The following is a 23,531-nucleotide window of genomic DNA, read 5'->3' on the forward strand; positions in this document are numbered from 1 at the left end:
AGGCAGCAAGCAGTGTGGTAACACTGAAGAAGCAAACAGGTGGTGGCAGGCATTTATGTGTGTGTAAAGGGACTGTGCTGAGGAGGAATGGTAGAGACTGCTGCTCCCTCCTTCTCCCTCAAAGAAGAGGGAGACAGTATAGATTTAGAACAGTGGTTTGCAGAAGGTCAAAGTCCAGAGGCTGCAGATGGGAGAAGCTGGGAAATATTGGGAGAGGAGCAGGAAGAAGAAAAAGAGGAAGATGATGGAGGAGGAGGAGAAGGAGGAGGCAGACAGCTGACAGACTCAGTGTCTTAAAAAGCATGCCCCCCCCAGTTTCCAGCGAGCATTGAAAGTAGGAGAACAGAAAGCTCAGAGGCAGAAAACACAGATCAGCCGGCACATGGATGATGTATGATAGGAGAGACAGAGAGGATCGTACTTTACTCGGAGCAACACCATTATCTAAGAGGTGGCATCACACATCTATCTCTGTGAATATTGAAATAAAAACCTTGGTAAGAACTTCTTGTTTTCCCTTTCTGGCTGCCAGCTGCGAGGAAGGGGGTTCGGATTCCACGAAGCCTGACAATCAGTGACCATACTATCTCTGCATTCAGAGGCTGGAAACCACAGGAGAGGAGAGGGCTGCTGTTTGTGTGTTTCCTACAGGGAACTGGTCGGCCGCTGTGAGAACAGGATGGTCCATTGTTCTGATCCAGCAGTGCTTTCTGGTGTTCTTATCTGTGAAATGGGCTTCCATCCAGTTGGGCAACTGTGCTGAGTTTCACATTCTTCCTACCAGTAACCCATGTCACAGTCTTCAAGTTTATGAGATGTTTAAAAGAACCAACCTGGTTGTCCCTAGAAGGTAGGCGGAAACCTGAGGCATTAGGAAGAGGAGGCAACTGGAAGGAATCTGTGCCAGGTCTCGCTCGCCCAGCCCACAACTCTAGGAGATCTATTAATTCATTCAGAGCAAGTCAGAGCACCTAACCAAACCTCTCTTTATGGTTTTTAATGATATTGTAATGGATTGCGTCGTAAAACATGGGGCTGTTTAAATAACCCATCATTAAGCAGAGGGGCCCTTCTCTGATTGTCAGTCAGCTCCAGTGGCAGAAATGCATTTTGCTTAATGCTGCAGTATGAAATTGCCTTTTAATGCATCATAGCAATTAAGCATTTTGCTTAAGCACCAGTCAAAAGGGGGGCTTAGACAGATAAGTCATCCGCTTATCAAAATGGCTGTGTGGGGCCTGGAGCCACCTCCCGCTCCCCATCCCTCCCCAGCTCACCCACTGGAGGAGGACAGAGAGGACTTTTAATAGCATGGAGTGAAGAGTTTATTAGCCCTCACCTAGTCCGGCGTGTCTGGTTACGGATATGCTATCGATCGGGCTGAGTGAGACATTAAGGGAATGCCATTATGTCAATAGACGTTGATGGCCTTGAAACACAATCCATCTCCTGTCGGGAAGTAGGAGAGACAAGGCTTGTGCGTGCCATTAGAGAAGTCTTTGTTCAGGCAGGGGGGGGGGACCAACCTTCAAGGAGTGAGAAATATACCTTCACATTTCTTGAAGGTCAACTCTTCTCCTGTACATGAGTAGCAATGCCAGTTTTGGATAGAGCCTAAAGCTGCTTTGGTTGAATGTAGGAAGCTGTGGATATTCTGGGCCATCTAGTTCAGTTTGGTCTATAATGCCTGGCAGAAGCTCTCCTGCGCATGAGATATGGGTTTCTCCTGGTCCTACCTGGATATCCTGAGAGCTGAATGAACCTGGGACCTGCTGAGCAGATGGCTTTCCCCCAGAAATCCAGTTCCAGGCTCCCCGCAGGTTCAGAAGTCAGACCTTTTCCTTGATCTCCTACCCCTTCTCCCATTCACATCAAGGGGCAAGCAAGGATATGGGTATTATAAGTAGTTATGGGATGAAGGGCCTAATTCCATCCCTCAGTCCGAAGCCCGCTCCATCCCACTTTTTAGAAAGAATGCACAGAAATTGGCCATTCAAACTGAATGCCTTTGTATGAATTCTATGCACACTTTTTACATAAAAGTTCAGTTTCCACATTGTGTTTCCCCATAAAATATGGGGTTTTTAAATGTAAAATGTAAAATACTGAATAGTTGAATTTATGTAAAATATGCAGGGATTTATGATATGCAAAATGAACCATGGAAAGAGAAGAAGGGAAGTCACTGACATTTTAAGGTTGTCTAAACAAATATTCCAAAGTGAAAAACAGAAAATTTAATTGTGTGTGTGTGTGTGTGTGTGTGTGTGTGTGTGTGGAGAGAGAGCATTATTCAAAAGAGCAGATTTTGCAACCCACCAAGAAAGATAACAGCACAATTAAATTCAAAAGAGTCACGATTAATTGCACACCTATTCAAAATCCAATTAAAACTATTTAGTTTAATTAATTCAACAAAATTAATGAACTCGACCCACTGATACTGCCCACTTTTATCTCCCACTCCCCACCCCCAGGTATTCCCACTGGTCTACCCAGTGGTCCTGATGCTCTGGAACAGATGCAGGGGACACAATGGAAAGGGAGAATCACACAAAACTGCCTCTCCTTCTCTTACGTGGGTGGACGCTGAGTTAAAAGCTATTCCTTAAGCAGGACGGCAGCACTGGATTTTCACCCGTCGTCTAGAGTGCTGAATAATGCAGCCAGGCAGTTGGCGTATCTCCCCCTCCCTTCGCTCCCATCCCTACCCCGCCATTTAAGGCCAAAAGAAAAGAAGAGAAAATTGGGGAGAATTCTGAGCCAGCAGCTGGGAGGAAATGCTCTGAATGAGAAGCGTTTGCATGTGCATCTGGGGAGGCGGTCATTTGGTCTTCTGATTCCGCCTCCTCTTAGGAAAACAAATGTTGCTTTCCACAATAATAACTTCCCATCTTTGATTGCAAGGATTCTTAATGAATCCCGGGAGTTTGTCGATTTCAGCTATTCATGAAGGCAGCAAATACGACTTTCAGACTCTTCCCTTCTTGTTGTCGTCAGCTGTTGCTGGATCATAAGGAAACCACAGCAAGACTAGATCTGTCACTGGATTTCACCCGAATCGAAATTCAGAATAGATTTAGAGGTTCATCACCCTCATCAGCAGCATAATCATCATATTTTTTTCCCATCACTTGGTAGTCACAGAAATATAGGACTCATCCAATGATGGGCTGTACTCAGCCCTAGAGTGCAGGGTGAAATGAGAGCGAAGAGCTCTGAGCATCTGCAGAGAGCAGTTTCATTTGCAATAAATAACCACGGTGCTTCACTAGTTCAGCTAGGATGAGGATTAGACATTACCCACCAATGATGTATAGTGTCTTGACTTTCAGAATATTTAGAATTAGCCAAATTGACGGATATAATAAGACCAAAAAGTGAAGTGAAAAAGGAATAGGAGTGCCTAAATGAATAGCTTAAAAGCCAAGGTTCAAGGACAGAAATCTGGCTGAAGTGAAGTGTGAAGTGAAAGGATAAGAAAGAGGGGATTTATATCTAGATGCTAGGATAGAGATGATAAGGAAAACAGGAAGACACAATGAGAGATAAATGAGGTGCTGTGGGATTAGTGGAAGTCAATGTTTGTTTTTCTTTTTAGTGTTTATATTATTAACTTGTAAGATATGGATTTTTTTTCATTTTTTGAATGTTGGTTTTTGTGTTTTATGTATTGTTACTTTTCGATATTTTTTGTGGTGTTGTGTGGAAAATACTAATAAAATTTATACTTAAAAAATAAAATATAGTGTCTTGAAACGGAGGGTCCATTTCTGAATGACACTGGTGCATATGTGAAGCAAACAAACATGGAGGGGGCGGGGGCGGTCGTGTCTTGAAGTTCAAAGCATGGCAGCTGAGGCTTTTCTTTCCCCCCCCCCCCGGCTGGTCCTCAGGTGGATGGAACCCATGGTCACTGTGGGGAGAATGCACCCGGGACTGCGGAGGAGGCCTGCAGACTCGCACCCGGACCTGCCAGCCCCTTCCGGACGATGGCATCATCTGCGAGGGAGTCTTAGAAGAGGGCCGGCTGTGCAACAGGAAAGCTTGCAACCGTAAGTGGCTTGTGTTTCCAGCTCACCACCTTCATGATCCTGACATCTGTACAGAACCGTTGCTCACATTCAGGCCCCATGAAGGTTTGCACCGGACTGTGGGTTGCGTCCAATGAAATCATTACACTGTCACAAAGACTTCTGCTTGCACAAAATACGTTTCCCTTCCCTTCCCTCTCCTCGTGCAGCCTTCCCCCAAATTCGCTGTAGATGATGGTAGGAACCCCTGGAACTGATTTTGGGGTGTGTTGAATCTTAAGAGCTGGCAGGGACCCAGGGTCATCTAGTCTAACCCTCTGAAATGCAGGAATCACGGCTAAAGCATCCATGACAGATGGTCATCCAACCTCTGTTTAGAGACCTCCAAGGAAGGAGAGTCCACTGCCTCTTGTGGGAGTCTATTCCATTGCCAAACAGCTCTTACTGTCAGAAAGTTTTTCTGGCGTTGGACTAGATGACCCTGGGTCCCTTCCAACCCTATGTTTTTAATATTTAATGCTGTATTGTTTTTAATACTCAATTGGGAGCCACCCAGAGTGGCTGACGAAATTCAGCCAGATGGGCGGGGTATAAATAAATTTATTATTATTATCATCATCATCATCATCACCATGGTTCTATGAGATCAAGAGAGCCCCTGTTATCAACAGGGACCAACAGGGAATTTGCAACTCGCCCTTATACATAATCTCCAACATTCTTCAGATGAAAATTGTTATTTAAAAATGATCAGATTCTGGTGAATAGGACACACTACTGTGGCTTGTTCTACACAGTGGTTCCGATGCTCTGGAACAGATGCAGGGGACACAATGAGAAGGGAGAATCACACAAAACTGCCTCTCCTCTTTTGCAATCCAGCTCCAATCTGCCCCAGCCAGCATGCCCAATGGTGAGGGTCGGTGGGAGTTGTCGTTCAGCAATGTCTGTAGGTTCCCCATCCCTGGTCTAAAGAGCGTTTGCCTTTTGTGCATCCTGACATTTCTGTGTCGTGCTATACTGCTATGTCTGCCTATAAATGCAAATCAAGCAGCCAGAAATGAGAGCTAAATGAGGCCAATTAATCCTCCAGTTTATTAAAACAAGCAAGAGATCATGGTGGAATGGTAAGGAGGGACATCATAAAAGTTTGTACCAGGCCTGGAGAAATGGTATGTGGGCACTGTCTCGTTCATTGCCAGCATTTCCCACAAATTACAGTAACTACTACTGGCAGGCTAATGTGAGCGAGCCTTGCTGATTATAATTATACCTCTATCTCCAACTTTTCCCGTGGTTTTCAGTGAAATACAGTGGTGCCTCGCAAGACGAAAATAATCCGTTCTGTGATTCTCTTCGTCTAGCGGTTTTTTTCGTCTTGCAAAGCAAGCACATTGAAGGATTAGTGGATTAGCGCTATTAGCACTATTAGAGGCTTTTAGCTGCTTTTAGCGGCTTATCTGCTGATCGGATCAGCTGATAAGCGACTTAGCGGCTTAGCGGCTTTGAAAAAGGGGAGGGGGAAGGGGGGGAAACCAGCAGGAACTCGCAAGACATTGTCGTCTTGCGAAGCAAGCCCATAGGAGATTCGTTTTGCGAAGCACCTCCAAAACGGAAAACTCTTTCGTCTAGCGAGTTTTCCGTCTTGTGAGGCATTCGTCTTGCGGGGCACCACTGTACATTTGATTAGACCTTCCGACCAGTCCATTCCCCTGAAGCCTGGTGCCTTCTAGATATTTTGAACTACAACTCCCATCAGCTCCAGAGGCAACGGGAACATAAAGAGCACAAGAAAAGCTTGCCGGATCAGTCCAGCGGCCCATTTAGTCCAGCACCCTGTGTTCACAGTGGCTGACCTGTGGGAAACCTGTAAGCAGGATTTGAGCACAAGTCCACTGCCCCTTCCTGTGGCTTCCAGCTTTCCCTAGAAGCACAAAACGAAGATGCTTCATCTTTAAAAACATGTACAAGAGATGAAGGGAATTGCAGCCTTTAAATGTCCACCTGAAAGTTGCATTAATTAATGGTCATGGTGTGAATATTGCTGGCTGATCAGGTTGATAACAGAGCTTTGTGGAAATCGCATCTCTGTCCAATTGACTTGGTCATTATACATGACTAAGCCATTTCTCACCTTCTCACCCCTTGCCTTTTCCTGTAAGACCTACTGCAGTCGTTAAGAGTCGTCAACAGGCTCATCTCAGCTATCTGCCAATCTCCCATTCCCACCACCCTTCTGAGTAATACCCCTCCCCACCTTCTCACTATATAGAAGGATCTGGCAACTTCTGTTTCAGTGTATCTGAAGAAGTGTGCATGCACACGAAAGCTCATACCAAGAACTAACTTAGTTGGTCTTTAAGGTGCTACTGGAAGGATTTTTTTTATTTTGACTATGGCAGACCAACACGGCTACCTATCTGCAATTGACTGAATGTTGGTTTTGCAAGCAACCCAACAAGCCTGCCAGAGGATAAGGCTGTCCATAGACCTGTGGAAATAGTGGCAATGATAAATTGTCATGGTAAATTAAGAGCCTTCTGGCTCAGGCCCATGACCCATAGGCTCCAGCATCCTGTTCTCACAGTGGTCAGCCGGATGCCTCTATTGGGAAACCCACAAGCAGGATTCGAACACAAGACCACTCTCTCCTCCTGTGGTTTCTAGCAACTGCTATTCAGAAGCATTGTTGCTTCCAACTGCAGAGGCTAGAGACCATGAATTTGTCTAGTTTCCTTTTAAAGCTATCCAAGTTGTTGGCCATCCTGTGGCAGTGAGTTCCACAGTTGAACCATATGCTACATGAACAAGTCCTTTTCTTTTATCTGTCCTGAACCTTCCAATGTTCAGCTTCATGGGACACCTATGAGTTCTAGTGTTATGACGGAGGGAGAAAAGCTTCTCTCTATCTACTTGGCGAGTTCAAAACCTCTGGAGAGCAGCATGTTGGGGAAGGCTCATAAAAGTTGTTGGTGTGTCTATTTATTTATTTTTTAAAGGAAATTATAACTTTCTTCAAAAGGAAAGGAAAAGTAGACTTCCTTAGCATAGTTACAGGTAGGTAGCCATGTTGGTCTGCCGTAGTCGAAACAAAATAAAAAAATTAAAAAAATCCTTCCAGTAGCACCTTAGAGACCAACTAAGTTTGTTATTGGTACAGTGGTACCTTGGGTTACATAAGCTTCAGGTTACATACGCTTTAGGTTACAGACTCTGCTAACCCAGAAATAGTGCTTCAGGTTAAGAAGTTTGCTTCAGGATGAGAACAGAAATCGTGCTCCGGCAGCACGGCAGCAACAGGAGGCCCCATTAGCCAAAGTGGTCTTCAGGTTAAGAACAGTTTCAGGTTAAGTACAGACCTCCGGAACGAATTAAGTACTTAACCCGAGGTACCACTGTATGAGCTTTCATATCTGAAGAAGTGTGCATGCACACGAAAGCTCATACCAATAACAAACTTAGTTGGTCTCTAAGGTGCTACTGGAAGGAATTATTTTATTTTATTTTATTTTTTCCTTAGCAGAGTCAGGGATGCAACAGCCCTTGCTCAGAAAAGGTTGAGCCCTGGAAGGACTTGAATGATTTCACACGTTGTTTGGCATTTCCATAAAGTTAAATCATATTGTAGCTGGAATCTTTAAATGGAAACTTTCCACTGCATTAGGCTTTCATCTTTTCATTCCCTTTGACTAATTTGTCTAGACGGGCAGAAGGATCCTTGCCAAAGTTTCCCCTTGTTGACTCGCCTCTATCTGTGCTCTATCAGCTCTCCAAATAGGCGTGGGACTGAGGGCCAGGATTAGATGAGACGGCGGGAGGTTTGTGATCTGGATCTCATGCACCTGTAAATGCAGAAGGAGGGAGATTTGATATTTCCTCCTGTGTCCATTACCAATTCTTTCAGCGCCTCCAGGATGCGGGGTGGGGGTGGTCCTCTTCCTCTTCCCTTTTCTATTTTGTTTGCTTGTTTGTTTAAAGGAGAACCTCATCTACTTGTGTCATAATACAGAGTAGCTAAGGCACTGGTTTTCTGTAGCATCAGAGCAGCAATCAATTGCTCCCTTTCCAAATCCAGTTCAATTTCCCCAGAGGAACGGCGGCATCCTAGCCTTTGTACTTTAAACAGAGTCTTCCCAGCAGTTCCCTCTCCCTCTGTTGTTGTTTTGTCATTTAGTTGGGTCCGACTCTTCGTGACCCCATGGACCAGAGCACACCAGGCCCTCCTGTCTTCTACTGCCTCCTGCAGTTTGGTCAAACTCATGTTAGTAGCTTCGAGAACACTGTCCAACCACCTCGTTCTCTGTCGTCTCCTTCACCTTGCGGCCTCCATCTTTCCCAACATCAGGGTCTCTTCCAGGGCAGGGAGTCTTCTCTTTTCATGAGGTGTCCAAAGTCTTGGAGCCTCAGCTTCAGGATCTGTCCTTCCAGTGAGCACTCAGGGCTGATTTCCTTCAGAATGGATCAGTTTGATCTTCTTGCAATCCATGGGACTCTCAAGAATCTCCTCCAGCACCAGAATTCAAAAGCATCCATTCTTCGGCGATCAGCCTTCTGTATGGTCCAGCTCTCACTTCCATACATCACTACTGGGAAAACCATAGCTTTAACTATACAGACCTATGTTGGCAAGGTGATGTCTCTGCTTTTTAAGATGCTGTCATTGCTTTTTAAGATGCTGTTTGTCATTGCTTTTCTCCCAAGAAGCAGTCGTCTTTTAATTTCCTGACTGCTGTCACCATCTGCAGTGATCATGGAGCCCAAGAAAGTAAAATCTCTCACTGCCTCCATTTCCAATTATGGAGGTAGAACGCGGTCATTAGGACCATCGATTGCCCTCTCCTGCCCTGTGTTTTCGGATGCAGTGAAGGTTGCTGTTCTTTTTGCAGTGCTGAACTGAGATTCAGTTCCTGTTCCAGCCACCCTCTCTGTGTGGGATTGAGGGACTGGCATACAACACTGTAATTTGCCCCAGGCTGCAAACATGTATTGAGCACAGTGCCCATCCAGAATTTAAGCCAGTGTGCCATGCTGTCAGGTCTCTGCCCCCAGGAAGTTACTAGCTGGTGGCATTCACAAGGGAGGAAAGAAATAAACAAAGACCAGCCAACATCTTCCGCAGCCGCAGACTCCAACCCAAGAAAAGCAATAAAGGGCACCAGCATGTCATAGGTGGCGTTAGCTTTTGCATATAAATGCAGGCTTCCGAGTGTCTTTGTAGGCAAAAGTCTGACGCCCCCAGGGTCTTGGTGAGAATTACTGTTTATTGCAGATTGAAAACAGAATTACTTCAGGTTTAACAACAGCCATTTTCCTTTCCCCCAGCTGGTGTCTTTTCTTTCCATCCAGCCAGTTTGGTGGTGTTGTTGTTTTGGGGCAGAGAAAAGCCGGTCTGTAGGACAGCATCCAGAGTTTGTAGTAATTTCTGTTTATTGCTTGCTCGAGGCAAAGAACCCAGCGATCCCTTCCTTGCTAATTCAGACACGGAGACCTCTGCCATCTATTGGATGTGGACCAAGGTAGCGTTTTCGCAGGCCAAACACATCTCAGCAGCCAGCAACTAACATCATCTGCCCATTATGTAGGGGGTGGGCGGGAAGAGGTGTACTTTGTCTAGTGGACAAGGAAGGCATGGTTTGGTGGAAAGCAAGGAGAAAATCTGGCAAGTTATCATCTGGGACCTGAGAGCAGGCTCTCCCAAAGAATTTGTAGAATACAGTGGTACCTCGGGTTACATACGCTTCAGGTTACACACTCCACTAAGCCAGAAATAGTGCTTAAGGTTAAGAACTTTGCTTCAGGATAAGAACAGAAATCGGGCTCTGGCGGCAGCAGCAGGCCCCATTAGCTAAAGTGGTGCTTCAGGTTAAGAACAGTTTCAGGTTAAGAACGGACCTCCGGCACGAATTAAATACTTAACCCGAGGTACCACTGTATTAGGGATGTGGGTGGCGCTGTGGGTTAAACCACAGAGCCTAGGACTTGCTGATCAGAAGGTTGGCGGTTCGAATCCCCATGATGGGGTGAGCTCCTGTTCCTCGGTCCCTGCTCCTGCCAACCTAGCAGTTCGAAAGCACGTCCAAGTGCAAGTAGATAAATAGGTACTGCTCCGGTGGGAAGGTAAATGGCATTTGTGTACGCCGGCTCCCTCGGCCAATAAAGCGAGATGAGTGCCACAACCCCAGAGTCGGTCACGACTATACCTGATGGTCAGGGGTCCCTTTACCTTTACCTAACAGAATTATAGAACCATCTAGTCTAACACCCTGCAGTGCAGGAATCACAGGTATTCCCCTAAAAGGGTTGCTCTAAATTCTGCATTTACTGGAGTTTAGCATCAAATTTGGTGTTAGGGGCCCTTCAGAGCCATTTCACCAGCTGACAGTGGTCTAAAGCAAATCTGATCATGGTCTACAGCTGCTTGTTAGCATCTGAGACTTGGCACACCTTGTCACAGGTATGAAGTGATGGAGAAATTGGTCAGTTTCCATTATTATCAGTTTCTCATTTCTCCAGTCTTAAATTCCGTTCTCCACAATTCTGCATTCGTTTGTGATTTGTTTATTTTTTAAAAAACCAAGTATTTTAGCAAATTTTCTCCAGATAGGCACATTTTTCCTAGTAGGATGCATTTGTGTAATGATATTTTCACTAATTTGTGCATTTCATGAACATTTTCCCCTTAATGTATGCATCAGAACGGTGGTAATCGTTAAGACCAGCCGTGTTTCTGTTTGTGTAATGTTTCTGTAAGCACCAATTAGTGAGCTTTACATTAAAATGCAAAGTGAACTGGATTTCTCCCCCCTCTCCCCCCCCTACTGTTGTGCAACAATAACTATAAATTCTTCAGCAAACCGAAGCCTGAATAAGCGTCTACCAGTTGCATGCTCCTTTAGGCCTGTGATGCTACAAGGCTTGTTCATGCCCTTGGCATGATGGGAAATGTAGTTCCCATTTGATCAAGAGGGCCTTGGAACAATCAGGTGTCCAAACATTGACAGCCAGAGCCTCTCAACCCCCCCCCCCCAGCTGTCACAGCACAGTTGTTTAGGGTTGGACAGGACTGATCCTTGTTGCTTCTTAGGAGACCTTTGTGGGAATGTTCAGGGATGCAGGAGAGGATATATTGTTTGATTATAGCCTTTCCTACTTGTGTAAACAAGTTCACAATTTAGCAGAGTAACATTCCCCTTTTAAACTCACAGCGGATGCATTTGCTCAGGCTCGCTAAACCCTCTATAATAACTGTTCTGGTATTTCCCCCTTATTCCCTCATAAAAGATAAGACACGACACAGTCTTCTATAAAAGTATAAAAAAGAGTTTACTCACACATCATTCTGTTCACAATAGGATCCCAGAAGGCAGACTTAGCTTAGAAAAGTAACATACACCTGGAAACTGTCTCATAAGGAGACAGTCCCTCTGTCCCCTTTTGGCTGGAGGCCAAGAGAGTATCTTTGGCTAAGCAGATGTTGCTTCTTTGATGCATGTAGTCAAAGAGAGAGAGATGACTGCCCTGCCCTGTGCTTTTGTCATTACCTGCACAGGTGAGGCCACACCCACCTCTAGTCACATGCAGAGGAAGTCTGTCCCAGCCCAGAAGGAAACAGGAAGTTTACCTGCTGGCTGGACAAACATCCCTCCCCATGTGTAAACATGTTCACTCTAGGAATGTTGTACTTGACTGCTCTTGTGTTTCACATCCCACAACCTTGAGTCACTCATGCTCTCTTAGCATAACGCACCTCGCAGGGTTGTTGTGAGGGGGGAAATGGAGGTGAGAAAGCCCTGTTAAGCTTCTTGGAGAGGAGGTGGGCTTTAAATGCATTCGAATTACAACTGGAAAAGTGGGCAGACACTTGCCTCAAGCCTTCATGTGTTGGCGAAAAAATCAGTGTTCCGGAAGACATTTCTAATTAATTCAGACTTCACACTGGAGTCTAAATTAACAGCGGAGAAGAAGTGCTTTTTAAAAATAGTTATGCAGCAGAACTAGCAGTTTCCACCCACCCCTGCTTCAATTCAGAATATACATTTCCAAACAGCCTCCTCACAGTATGTGATGCTAAAACAGTATTTTTCTTTTTGTCATAATTAAACCTTCACACCCAAAATACACAGAAAGTTCAGAAAATACGAAGGGTGTGTGTCCTAGGCAGACTCTAGCTACATAGAACAGCAATGTGCCTCCCTCCGAAAGATCAGTATGACTCATGATACTGTAGGTATATTCAGTGATAGGACACTTGCTTTGCATGTAGAAGGTCTCAGGTTTGATCCCTGGGAATCCCAGGGAGGGCTGGGGATATTTTTTGTCAGAAATACTGGAGAGCGTCTGCCAGTCAATACCCTAGAGCAGGGGTGACCAACTCCCATGAGACTGAGTTTTTAACTCACAGAGTTAAAAACTCTGGCAGTGATCTACCCCCTTTTTGGGGGTTCAGGTCAAAGTTGTTGAGCTTCTTTTAGAGGTGAGGAAAGCATTGTTTTTTGGGGGGTGCAGGGTAAATATGTTGAGCTTTTTTTAGGGGAGCCAGTGATCTACCAGTGATCTACCACAGACGTCCAGTGATCTACCAGTAGATCATGATCCACCTGTTGGACATGCCTGCTATGAAACTGATGGACTATGCAGAATTAGTCCATCTGTATAAAAGGAAGAATTTTAAACCTGAGGGACCAGAGATTCTCAGAAGATTGGAGTAAATTTATGGACTATTTGAAACTCATGCTGGTAGCTTCAAGAACACTGTCCAGCCATCTCATCCTCTGTCGCCCCCTTCTCCTTGTGCCCTCCATCTTTCCCAACATCAGGGTCTTTTCCAGGGTGTCTACTCTTCCCATGAGGTGGCCAAAGTATTGGAGCCTCAGCTTCAGGATCTGTCCTTCCAGTGAGCACTCAGGGCTGATTTCCTTCAGAATGGAGAGGTTGGATCTTCTTGCAGTCCGTGGGACTCTCAAGAGTCTCCTCCAGCACCAGAATTCAAAAGCATCAATTCTTCGGCAGACCGTATGCTTACCCGCAAAGAGGGAACTTGGAGTTGAGCTCAACCGATGGGAAGACTTTCACAGGTTGAGGAGCGAAGACGTGGTGTCACCATGATTTCAAGCTGCTTTGAACTGGTGCTTGAGCAGGGTGAATTCCCATCACCGTCACCTACCCAGCCAATTAATAAATAAATCCAAGCTGAAGCAACAGTATGTCAACACACTCCCTGGCACGTCGTTCGCAAAGTGCCAACGCCTGTGGGTTTCATGAGACGGTGCCACAGAGTGGGCTGAGAACATCACCAGCAGCTCCTGTTTACTCTCTGAAAACGATAGCAGTGAGGGAGCCAGTTGAACTGGGTGCACGCTGCCGTCTGGCAAGCAGCAGCGTCTGACATTTCAGAATATATATGCAGATCAGGCGTGGCAGAGGCTTCCCACTCCTTGTTCTGCAGGCTTGGTTCTCCACCTCCACCACCACGCCAGGTAGCTGTCGAAACTGATGCACATCAAAGGGCTGGCTCACTCAACACGCTTCTTTCAGAAACAACTTGGGGATCCGTATGTTTTCCTTGACATTCAAAGGGTTCCCGATCATGGGCTTGCTGCTGCCTGCCACCCACCCCTCAAATGCCCCAAAATATCACCCCTTGCGAGATAACATGAAGCGTCTCCCTCGTGCTCTCAGGGTGACGGAAGAGTTCTTCTGCATCAGCTGGGCTTGTAAACGGTTCCTTGACGTGCTATGCGTGGGATAAGCCTGCTGTCAGTCAATAATGCCTTAATACTCCTTCGCTGAGAGATGACCTTTTACAAGATCTACATCATAAAAAAATATTTAAAAACCCCACAAGGATTGCTGTGGCAGATCAGGCTTCTGCCACAGGTTGCGTGACATGAATAATGAGTCTTGGCACTGACATGGCACATTGACGCACCTGACAGTCATCGGCGGAGTGAAGCACCTTTCCCACGAAGAAAGCCTACAGCATTTTGCATTATTTAGCTGGGAGGGAAGGCAGCTAAGGAGAGGCACGATGGAATGTTTCTAGGCATGGGGTGGGGAAAGCAGATAGAGGGAACTCTCTCCCCCCAGCCTCTCTCATCATGATGGAACTAGGACTTTGGGTGGGGGGGGGGTGGAGAGAAATCTGATGCAGTTCACATTGAAAGGAGAATCTACCTGATTCACACTTCCCAAAACAATGCACAAAGCGAAACACAACCGATCCACCGAAAGCCTCGCTTCCCCGAATTTTGCAAAGCAGTTGGTCCGTCAAATATCTCACACAGAAATGGTAAAGGGCGTATATTATTGAATGATGAAAGTCGTATATTATTGAAAAGAGCTTGCGGGAAATGCATCTGCTGGACAAAAGTGCATACCAATATGTGTAGGATAGGAGAAACCTGGCGGCAAATTTTGATGAGGACATAAAAACAGCAGCTGATTTTGAAATGTGGAGAATGGAAGATTCTGACTCAACCGAGGCCCTCTGCCTCCTCCATGAGACGCCCGAAAGGTGGCAACATGAGAACAGGGCCTTTTCTGCAGTGGCTCCTGGTTCGTGGAATGCTCTCCCCAGGGAGAAAAAATTAGGCACTAGATGAAAACCTTTCTCTTTAACCAGGCCTTTGGCTGCTTAACTTCCCAGGGCATTTTAAATGTGTTTGTGTGAAGGGGGGTTATTATTATGCATTTCATGTCCTCATTTTGCATTTGTATGTTGTAAACCAACCTGTGATCTTCAGGTGAAATGGGTTGTACAAATTTTAATAAAGGAGGAGGAAGAGGAAGAGGAATGAGAAACTGAATCTGACACTTTTGCCCATGCTGAATTAGAACTCAGGGCCATCCTTGTGGATCTAATTGGCTGTAGGTTCTAGACAGACCGAAGGAGTTTAATTCTTGATACATACCACGTAATTTATACCTAAGAGCATAAGAAAATAAGAAGAGCCTGCCTGATCAAGGACACTGACAAACTGGAACGTGTCCAGAGGAGGGCAACCAAAATGGTCAAAGGCCTGGAAACGATGCCTTATGAGGAACGGCTAAGGGAGCTGGGCATGTTTAGCCTAGAGAAGAGGAGGTTCAGGGGTGATATGATAGCCATGTTCAAATATATAAAAGGATGTCACATAGAGGAGGGAGAAAGGTTGTTTTCTGCTGCTCCAGAGAAGCGGACACGGAGCAATGGATCCAAACTACAAGAAAGAAGATTCCACCTAAACATTAGGAAGAACTTCCTGACAGTAAGAGCTGTTTGACAGTGGAATTTGCTGCCAAGGAGTGTGGTGGAGTCTCCTTCTTTGGAGGTCTTTAAGCAGAGGCTTGACAACCATATGTCAGGAGTGCTCTGATGGTGTTTCCTGCTTGGCAGGGGGTTGGACTCGATGGCCCTTGTGGTCTTTTCCAACTCTATGATTCTATGATTCTATGATTCTATGATCAAGCCAAGATCTAGTGCAGCTTTCTGTTCTCAAAATGGCCAACCTGGTACCCCTGGGAAATCTGCAAGGAGGCCTCAAGCACAACAGCCCTCTCCCTTCCTGTGCATAGCTGTCAACTTTTCCCTTTTCTTCTGAGGAATCCTATTTGGTATAAGGGAATTTCCCTTTAAAAAAGGGAAATGTTGACAGCTATGTTCCTGTGGTTTTGAGCAACTGGCATTCAGAAGCTTTGCCGCCTCTGACTATGGTGGCAGAGCACAGCCATCAAGGCTAGAGCATGCTGCTGACAATGCCAAGGTTGCAGGTTCAATCCCTGTAAGGAGCAGCTACATATTCCTGCATTGCAGGGGGGTTGGACTAGATGACCCTCAGGGTCCCTCCCAACTGTAGGATTCTATGAGAAGCATATTTCTGAGTATCTCCCCTACCATAATTTCAGATACAACAGTGCCTTTGCCCATTAATTTGAACAATTCACTTTTAGAACCATCCAAGTTGCTAGTCATTACAGACTCCCGCACGGATGAGTTTCACAGTTCCACGTAGTTGGCTGCCCAAGATCCTTCAAAGAGAGGACTGTCCTCTGTAAAGGAGGGCACATGTCCACCCTGCCACTGAAGGCCCAGGATCTCCTCCTCATTTAATGTGAAACCTAAGGCTAGAAGAATAGATGCTTTTGAATTCTGGTGCTGGAGAAGACTCTTGAGAGTCCCATGGACTGCAAGAAGATCAAACCTATCCATTCTGAAGGAAATCAGCCCCGGGTGTTCACTGGAAGGACAGATCCTGAAGCTGAGGCTCCAATACTTTGGCCACCTCATGAGAAGAGAAGACTCCTTGGAAAAACCCCTGATGTTGGGAAAGATGGAGGGCACAAGGAGAAGGGGACGACAGAGGATGAGATGGTGGGACAGTGTTCTTGAAGCTACCAGCATGAGTTTGACCAAACTGCAGGAGGCAGTGGAAGACAGAAGTGCCTGGCGTGCTCTGGTCCATGGGGTCACAAAGAGTCAGACACAACTAAATGACTAAACAACAGCAACAATAAGGCTAGAAGTACCTTTGTTGTTGTGAAACTTCTGGTGACCCATAGACCCTTGAAGGCTCCCAGTTCAGCTTATGACCACATGCTGGGGAATGGACTGATTTTGGGGTGGGTTGTCAGGTGGCCTCAATGGGGGCTTTTGTTTTTGTTCTCCCAAGAAAGAGACCTTCTTAAAATTCAGGCCTTTTACCCCATCAGCTTTAATTAGCAACAGGCACAGCAGCTGAGACCAGGCATGGCAGCAGGGGAGCAGAAAGCAATCACACAACTCATTAGCAAGCGAGATCAGTCATTAGGAGCGGTTCATCAGGTGGAACCCGGGTGCCGAGCAGGAGAAAGGCCGATGGGATTATCTCCCGCTGAACAAACTTGCTGGATCCTGCCAGAGAATTTGTCTTCCTCCTCGCCACCAGCAGGAACCATGCTGGAAACCAAAGAAGTTCTGTTAACAAAAAGAGAATATATATATATATATATCGACATTATCAAATTTCGAAAAGCTTCCTTAACCAAACAGTTACTCCGTCCAGCCCACACTTTACCATCTTCTCTGCAAGAATATCAGGGGGTACTTTGTCAAACGCCGTACTGAAATTAAACTTGTTGTCTTTGTCTTTCCACTTGTCTCTTTAACAACCATCAGCCACCCAAATATTGCTGAGCATGTGTGTTATACTTGCAGACACACAGAAGATTAGCCTTGGTCTCTAATAGCAGGACTGCTCACTGCTGCTGTTCCCAAAGATAAGAGATGCACTCTGCATATTGCAGGGTTGGGAATTTTCCTTGAAGCGGCCACAGCTATGCAGCTTGGTTAATGTAAGAACACGAGAACAGCTTGCTGGATCTGGTCATTGATTCTTCTTCTTCTTCTTCTTCTTCTTCTTCTTCTTCTTCTTCTTCTTCTTCTTCTTCTTCTTCCCATCTGACTAGGTTGCCCCATCCACTCTGGGTGGCTTCCAACAGGATATGCAAAAACACAACAACAACAACAACAACGAATATAACACATTAAATGTTGGGATCAAGCCTTTATCAGGAGAAACTGGCCATTCTCCAGGCACCCGGCTTGATCTCCGGTTGACCTCCCTGTCTGCATTTCCCGGCAGGATACAGGCTAGGTCACGATCGGCGATCCTCCTCCTCGTGAGAAGAACACACCACTCTTTCCTGCCCCCCCCCCCTGTGGGCAGGGGAAAGAGATAAACAGAAATGTATTTACATGCTTTTATTTCTGTCTTTGCAGCGTTACAGAAAAACACGTCTGCTCTCTTCAAACTCCAACAGCCGAGAGAGAGTAAAAACTCCTCCTTCTGTACTTCCTGTACAGCTCATATTACACTCTGAGCTAATTCCGGTGCTTCGCACAGTGAATGGGCTGTCCCTCTGTTTCCCACAGAACAGTCCCAGCATTCCCAGCATGTTTTGCTTCCCAGCTAGCTGCAGCTCGCTGCTGCATTGCTTCCATATCGTAACATTAAAAGCCTCCCGATACAGGGCTGCCTTCAGATGTCTACAGAAGATTGTATAATTATTTATCTCTTTGACATCTGATGGAAGGGCGTTCCACAGGAATAATAATAACCTAGTCCAGCATCCTGTTCTCAGGTTAGCCAACCTGTGGGAAACCAGCAAGCAGGACTCAAATGCAAGAGCCTTTTCTCCTCTTGTGGTTTCCAGCAATTGGTAGTCAGAAGTATTGCTGTCTCCAACCATGGAGGCAGGACAGAGCAGAGCCCCATCTCTTGGCCTGGTCACTGAGGTCCAGCTCCAAGGGCCTTCTGGTGACTTCCTCACTGTGAAAAGTGAGGTTACAGGGAACCAGGCACAGGGCCTTCTCGGTAGTGGCACCAACCCTGCAGAATGCCCTCCCATCAGGTATCAAGGAGATGAGTAACGACATAACCTTTAGAAGACATTTGAAGGCAGCCCTGTTTAGGGAAGTCTTCAATGTTTTATTCTGTTTTTATATATGCTGGAAGCCTCCCAGAGTGGCTGGGGCAACCCAGTCAGATGGACGGGCTACAAATAATGAAATTATTATTGAAATTCTTCTTGTTGGGAGCCGCCCAAAGTTGCTGGGGAAACTATTATTATTATTACTGTGCTTCTTCATGGATGCCCACCCCTTCTAAGCTAAACTATACCTTTATGCTTGGAACGGCATGGGAACGAGGAAGAGGTTGGTGGGGCTTAAAAAGCATTGATGGCGTCACAGCTTCTAAAAATACTCCTATGTTCTTAAGAGCCGCGAGGCAGATGTTCAACGGGAGCTTTGTGGTTTGGTGTTTCTACGGGGAAATGGTCAGCATGACTCTAAGTACTGACGCAACAGGTGCTTTGATTACCAAATGTTTTGACCTGTGCTTTGCTTTGCATTTGAAATGAAATTTCATGGTGGGGGGAAAGGCTTTGCAGAATCGGTGGATGGTTGATTTACCCTGGACCTCCTTTTTAATCCTAGCCAATGGACACTACAATTCCCGAAGCCAGTCACTGAGGTCCACAGATAACCGGAAGAGAGATGATGTCGACGACATGCAACAGTATGGGTACCCTGCGCCTCAAATAGGTAAGTCATTAACACAACTGAAAGGAGGACAAGGTAGTCATTGACTTGGTTATGTTTACCAGTGTATAAGGTATCTGAGAAAGGAAATTGATACACAACAGCTTCACACAATTCCTGTATGACCCAGCCAGAGTTAAGCACATTTTAAGTCCAGTTAGTTTCAACAGAGCACAGATTTGCACATGTTTAACTTTCCCATTAAAACCAATGGAATTTAAAAGTGCTGGGATGTGGCACGGCATGCGCAGCCGACACAGATTCCCTGTGTGGATCGTGCATCATGAAATGAGACATATGCAGAATTTAGTAAACTAATCTATGCAGTCATTGGATCACAGCCCTAACAATTTAATACATTCCAGCTCTAATTTTTTCTGGAGGCTAACACCACTTCTGCTAATCCTTGGGTATTTGATGTTCAAATGGTGCATAATTTTGACTATAGGAGACGGAATTAATTCTGACTTGGAGGAGGCGAGAGCAACCTCATTTGAATGTGCAATTCAAGGACAGAGGGGCCTGTGAAAACGCAGGAACCAGTCACTGAAAAGGCAAAGCGGTTTTTTCAGTCCCTGCAGTCAATACTTCTGTTCGCCAACAGCATCACAGAAGGGGCCTCGGCTCGGTAGCAAAGCAAAGGCCTTACAGTGGGAGTAGCCAACGTGGTGATTTCCAGACACCATTAGACTATAACCAGGAGCAGCACCTCCATTAGGCAGCATCAGAAATGTCAGCCCCACCTCCGGAGATTCCTCTGTAGTCTCCACACTTGGAGATTTACTAGCCTAGCCATACAAAAATGTCTTGTGCCTCTGGCCGAGGACCCTCGTACCTACGGGACCGCCTCTCCCGGTATGCCCCACGGAGAGCCTCAAGGTCCATAAATAGCAACACCCTAGTGGTCCTGGCCCTAAGGAAGTTAGATTAGCCCCAACCAGAGCCAGGGCCTTTTCAACACTGGCCCCCGGCCTGGTGGAACACTCTGTCTCTTGAGACCAGGGCCCTGCAGGATCTGATTTCTTTCCGCAGGGCCTGTAAGACAGAGTTGTTCCGCCTGGCCTTTGGCTTGGAGCCAGTTTGATTCCCTCCCCCTCTTTCTTTTTTCCTTTCTCCTTCTGTGATGAGGCTGCATGTTAATATTTTAATGTTTCAATATTTTAATGTTGTATTTTAATCTTGGTTTTAAGTTGTATTCATTCAACTTGTTTTTATTATTGCTTGTTAGCCGCCCTGAGCCCGGCCTTGGCTGGGGAGGGCGGGGTATAAATAAAAATGATGATGATGATGATGATGATGATGATGATGATGCCAGCTCTGAATGCTTCTCCCAGCAATATCAGCCGCCATGGCAATGGGGGGAAGATGATGGGAGATGATGGGATTTTGGATTTGCACCATGCTGGATACTTCCCACTTTACATGCAATGTTGTCCCAGGCCACTGCCAGGTAGGAGGGCCAGGAATGGTACCTGGTCAGCATTTTGGAGAGCCCCCCCCCCACCAGGTTGGAGCAGACAACACTGGGCCAGATGTTCACATGTTCTGCACCCCGACAGGTGATCCAGCTGCTGAGGAGTGGTCCCCATGGAGCGTGTGTTCGACCACCTGCGGGGAGGGCTGGCAGACTAGGACGAGGTTCTGTGTGTCGTATTCCTACAGCACGCAATGCAGCGGGCCGCTCCGGGAGCAGCGGCAATGCAACAACTCGGCCGTCTGTCCAGGTGATGACCTTCCACACCGCACCTATAATTCTCCCTGCCGCTACCTCCCCAACCGCAAGGAAGTAGGCGCTCTATCTAGTCATCTGCATGCGAAAAGGCTCTGCTCAAAGGTCACGTGACTTCTGCAACAGAGGAAGCGGAATTCTGCAACCTGAGTTGATTACCTCCCACCCCCTAAGCAAATTTCTGCAATTAGTATGCATACTCTATTTACCTACACCGGGTGGTAAAGCCCGCAGCCCAAGGAAAATGGATTGTATTCAGCTACCCCTATCATTCTGACATTTCATCCATGCTCTCTAAAGAGATAGAAACTTGCTTTGCATCTTGCAAGACATTCACAAATCCACTGACTTCACTCTGGCCGAAAAATGCTGCCAACTTGAGTGGTTTCTTTTTTTAAAAAATCAACAAGCAAGCAAGGTTATTATTGAGGTCAGGGTGTTGGAGGGATTCATTCTGTCTGTGTAGCTTCCCATAAAAAATGACCTGATTATTTATTTATTGTTTACTTTTGGATACTAATTGAAAGATGAGTAATATAAAGGTAAGGGGACCCCTGACCATTAGGTCCAATCGTTGACGACTCTGGGGTTGCGCCGCTCATTTCGCTTTATTGGTCGAGGGAGCTGGCGTACAGCTTCCAGGCCATGTGGCCAGCATGACTAAGCCGCTTCTGGCAAACCAGAGCAGTGCACGGAAATGCTGTTTACCTTCCTGCTGGTGTGGTACCTACGGTATTTATCTACTTGCACTTTGACGTGCTTTCGAACTGCTAGGTTGGCAGGAACAGGGACTGAGCTCACCCCATCACAGGGATTCGAACCGCTGACCTTCTGATCAGCAAGTTCTAGGCTCTGTGGTTTAACCCACAGCACCTTTTGGATACTAATGGGAAGATGGGTACTATCCCCCAGGAATAAACCTCATTGAAACCTCCTGTCTCATACACACATCACTAGCATTACTTAAAAGAGTAAATAAAACACAACTTCTTCGTGTTTACAAGGATGGCTTTGGTTTCTAAGTCTACAAGATGGGAGCTAGTTTCTCACGGTTGCTTCATGCAGCAGAGAGATGGGGTGGAGCTTGGGAGTTTGGCAGAAGACCACAAAGTACATTTCCCCCTCTCTTCTAGTCTCAACGCTTCCCTCTGCTGACTAGAGGCATGCAAGTTTCTTATGCTTAAGATGAGCAATAACCAAGCTGACAGCTCCTTGGTTGACCTCCTCTGCTTTCATTTCAGTCCATGGGACATGGGACGAGTGGTCTCCGTGGAGCCTGTGCTCATCGACCTGTGGCCGAGGGTACAGGGATCGCACACGGACCTGCAAACCTCCTCAGTTTGGCGGCAACCCTTGCGAAGGACCCGAAAAGCAAACCAAGTTCTGCAACATTGCACTTTGCCCCGGTAAGTTGGCAAAGAAACTTTCCCACTTGCTCTTCAGCAGGTGAGGTTTTGGGCTCAAAGGGGCACCGATGAATTAGGAAACTTGGAGGCTCCATACCATAATTTCTCCCTATATCTGAGAGTTCCAAATTGCCTCCCCTTGTTTTCTAGGTGAGAGGAAACCATGCATTGCAGCAGGCTTTTGCAAACTGGGGCCTTCCAGATGTTTGGATTGCAACTCCCACCAGCCTCGGCCAGCAACATCTGGAAGGCACCAAATGGAGAGACGGTGGATGAAGGGTTCTCAATCTCATATTTCCAAATTTTGCGCAAATGCAGTTTGACACAATTTTCACTTCATTAGTGTCTACCTTCCTCCCTTCCACACACACACACACACACCATGAGCCCATTGAAATAACATGGTATGGACAGAAATTTGAAAATTGCAAAGATAAAAGAAGGGTGGTTTTTTTAATAGTGTATTCATATTTACAAGGTTGGCTTTGGACTCTAAGTATACATTGTGGAAGTTTGTTTCATGGCTGCCTCATGCAGGGAAGAGGTGAGAGGGAGAGTAAAGGGTGGAGCTTGGGGTTTAGTGAGAAACCACAAAGTGTATTTGCCCCTGACTTTCTGTTAGTCTGTGTTGGGATACTGCTGGGGAGATGGGGGCATTTGGTAAACAGGCGCGTGACACATAACAGTCATGCCTGTTCCCTTTTAAGGTGGAACGGAACTATATCCTAACAGTCTCAACCCTGCCCTTTTCTGGCTGGGGGCATGCAAGGTTGTTTATACCCAACATTGTCGACATCCGAGTGTGTACTGGACAGTCAAAAAGGAAGTGCAATGGAGAAAAAGTGCCTGGAAATGATGAAAATCTAGCAGTCTGAAGCCAGACACCCCCACCCCCAATAAGTGTCCATATTTTCCAGGGACATTCTTGATTTAGAGAAGCCATCCCAGTTCCTGATTTGGACCCGTAATGTCCCACTTTTCCTTAGGATGTCCCTATTTTTATTGGAGAAATGGTGGAGGATACGCAGTCATCCAATGCCTGAGCTGTCTGAAGGCAATCCCTAAACAGGGCTACCTTCAGATGTCTTCTAAAAGTTTGTTAGTTATTTTTCTCTTTGACATCTGGTGGGAGGGTGTTCCACAGGGTGGGTGCCACTACCGAGAAGGCCCTCTGCCTGGTTCCCTGTAGCTTTGCTTCTCACAGGGAGGGAACCACCAGAAGGCCCTCGGTGCTGGACCTCAGTGTCCAGGCAGAACGATGGAGGTGGAGGTGGTCCTTCAGGTATACTGGACCGAGGCCGCTA

General features: G+C 46.3%; 1 protein-coding gene across 9 annotated transcripts in view; it reads left to right on the forward strand.

Moving 5' to 3' along the window:
* Positions 1 to 23,531, forward strand: part of ADGRB1 (adhesion G protein-coupled receptor B1) — a 385,256-nt gene that overhangs the window by 170,015 nt on the left and 191,710 nt on the right. For 5 of the 9 annotated variants that reach the window (XM_081204321.1, XM_081204324.1, XM_081204319.1 and 2 more), the window contains exons 3-6: positions 3,897 to 4,055; positions 18,988 to 19,095; positions 20,652 to 20,816; positions 22,063 to 22,226. In XM_081204321.1, coding sequence (XP_081060447.1) covers positions 3,897 to 4,055; positions 18,988 to 19,095; positions 20,652 to 20,816; positions 22,063 to 22,226 — 596 coding nt within the window. Of the gene's footprint in view, positions 1 to 3,896; positions 4,056 to 18,987; positions 19,096 to 20,651; positions 20,817 to 22,062; positions 22,228 to 23,531 lie in introns of all 9 variants that reach the window. The other 4 variants (XM_081204325.1, XM_081204320.1, XM_081204327.1 and 1 more) reach the window with 1 other exon arrangement.

Source organism: Podarcis bocagei (genome assembly GCF_964188305.1).
Source record: "Podarcis bocagei genome assembly, chromosome: 8".
Lineage (NCBI taxonomy): Eukaryota > Metazoa > Chordata > Lepidosauria > Squamata > Lacertidae > Podarcis > Podarcis bocagei.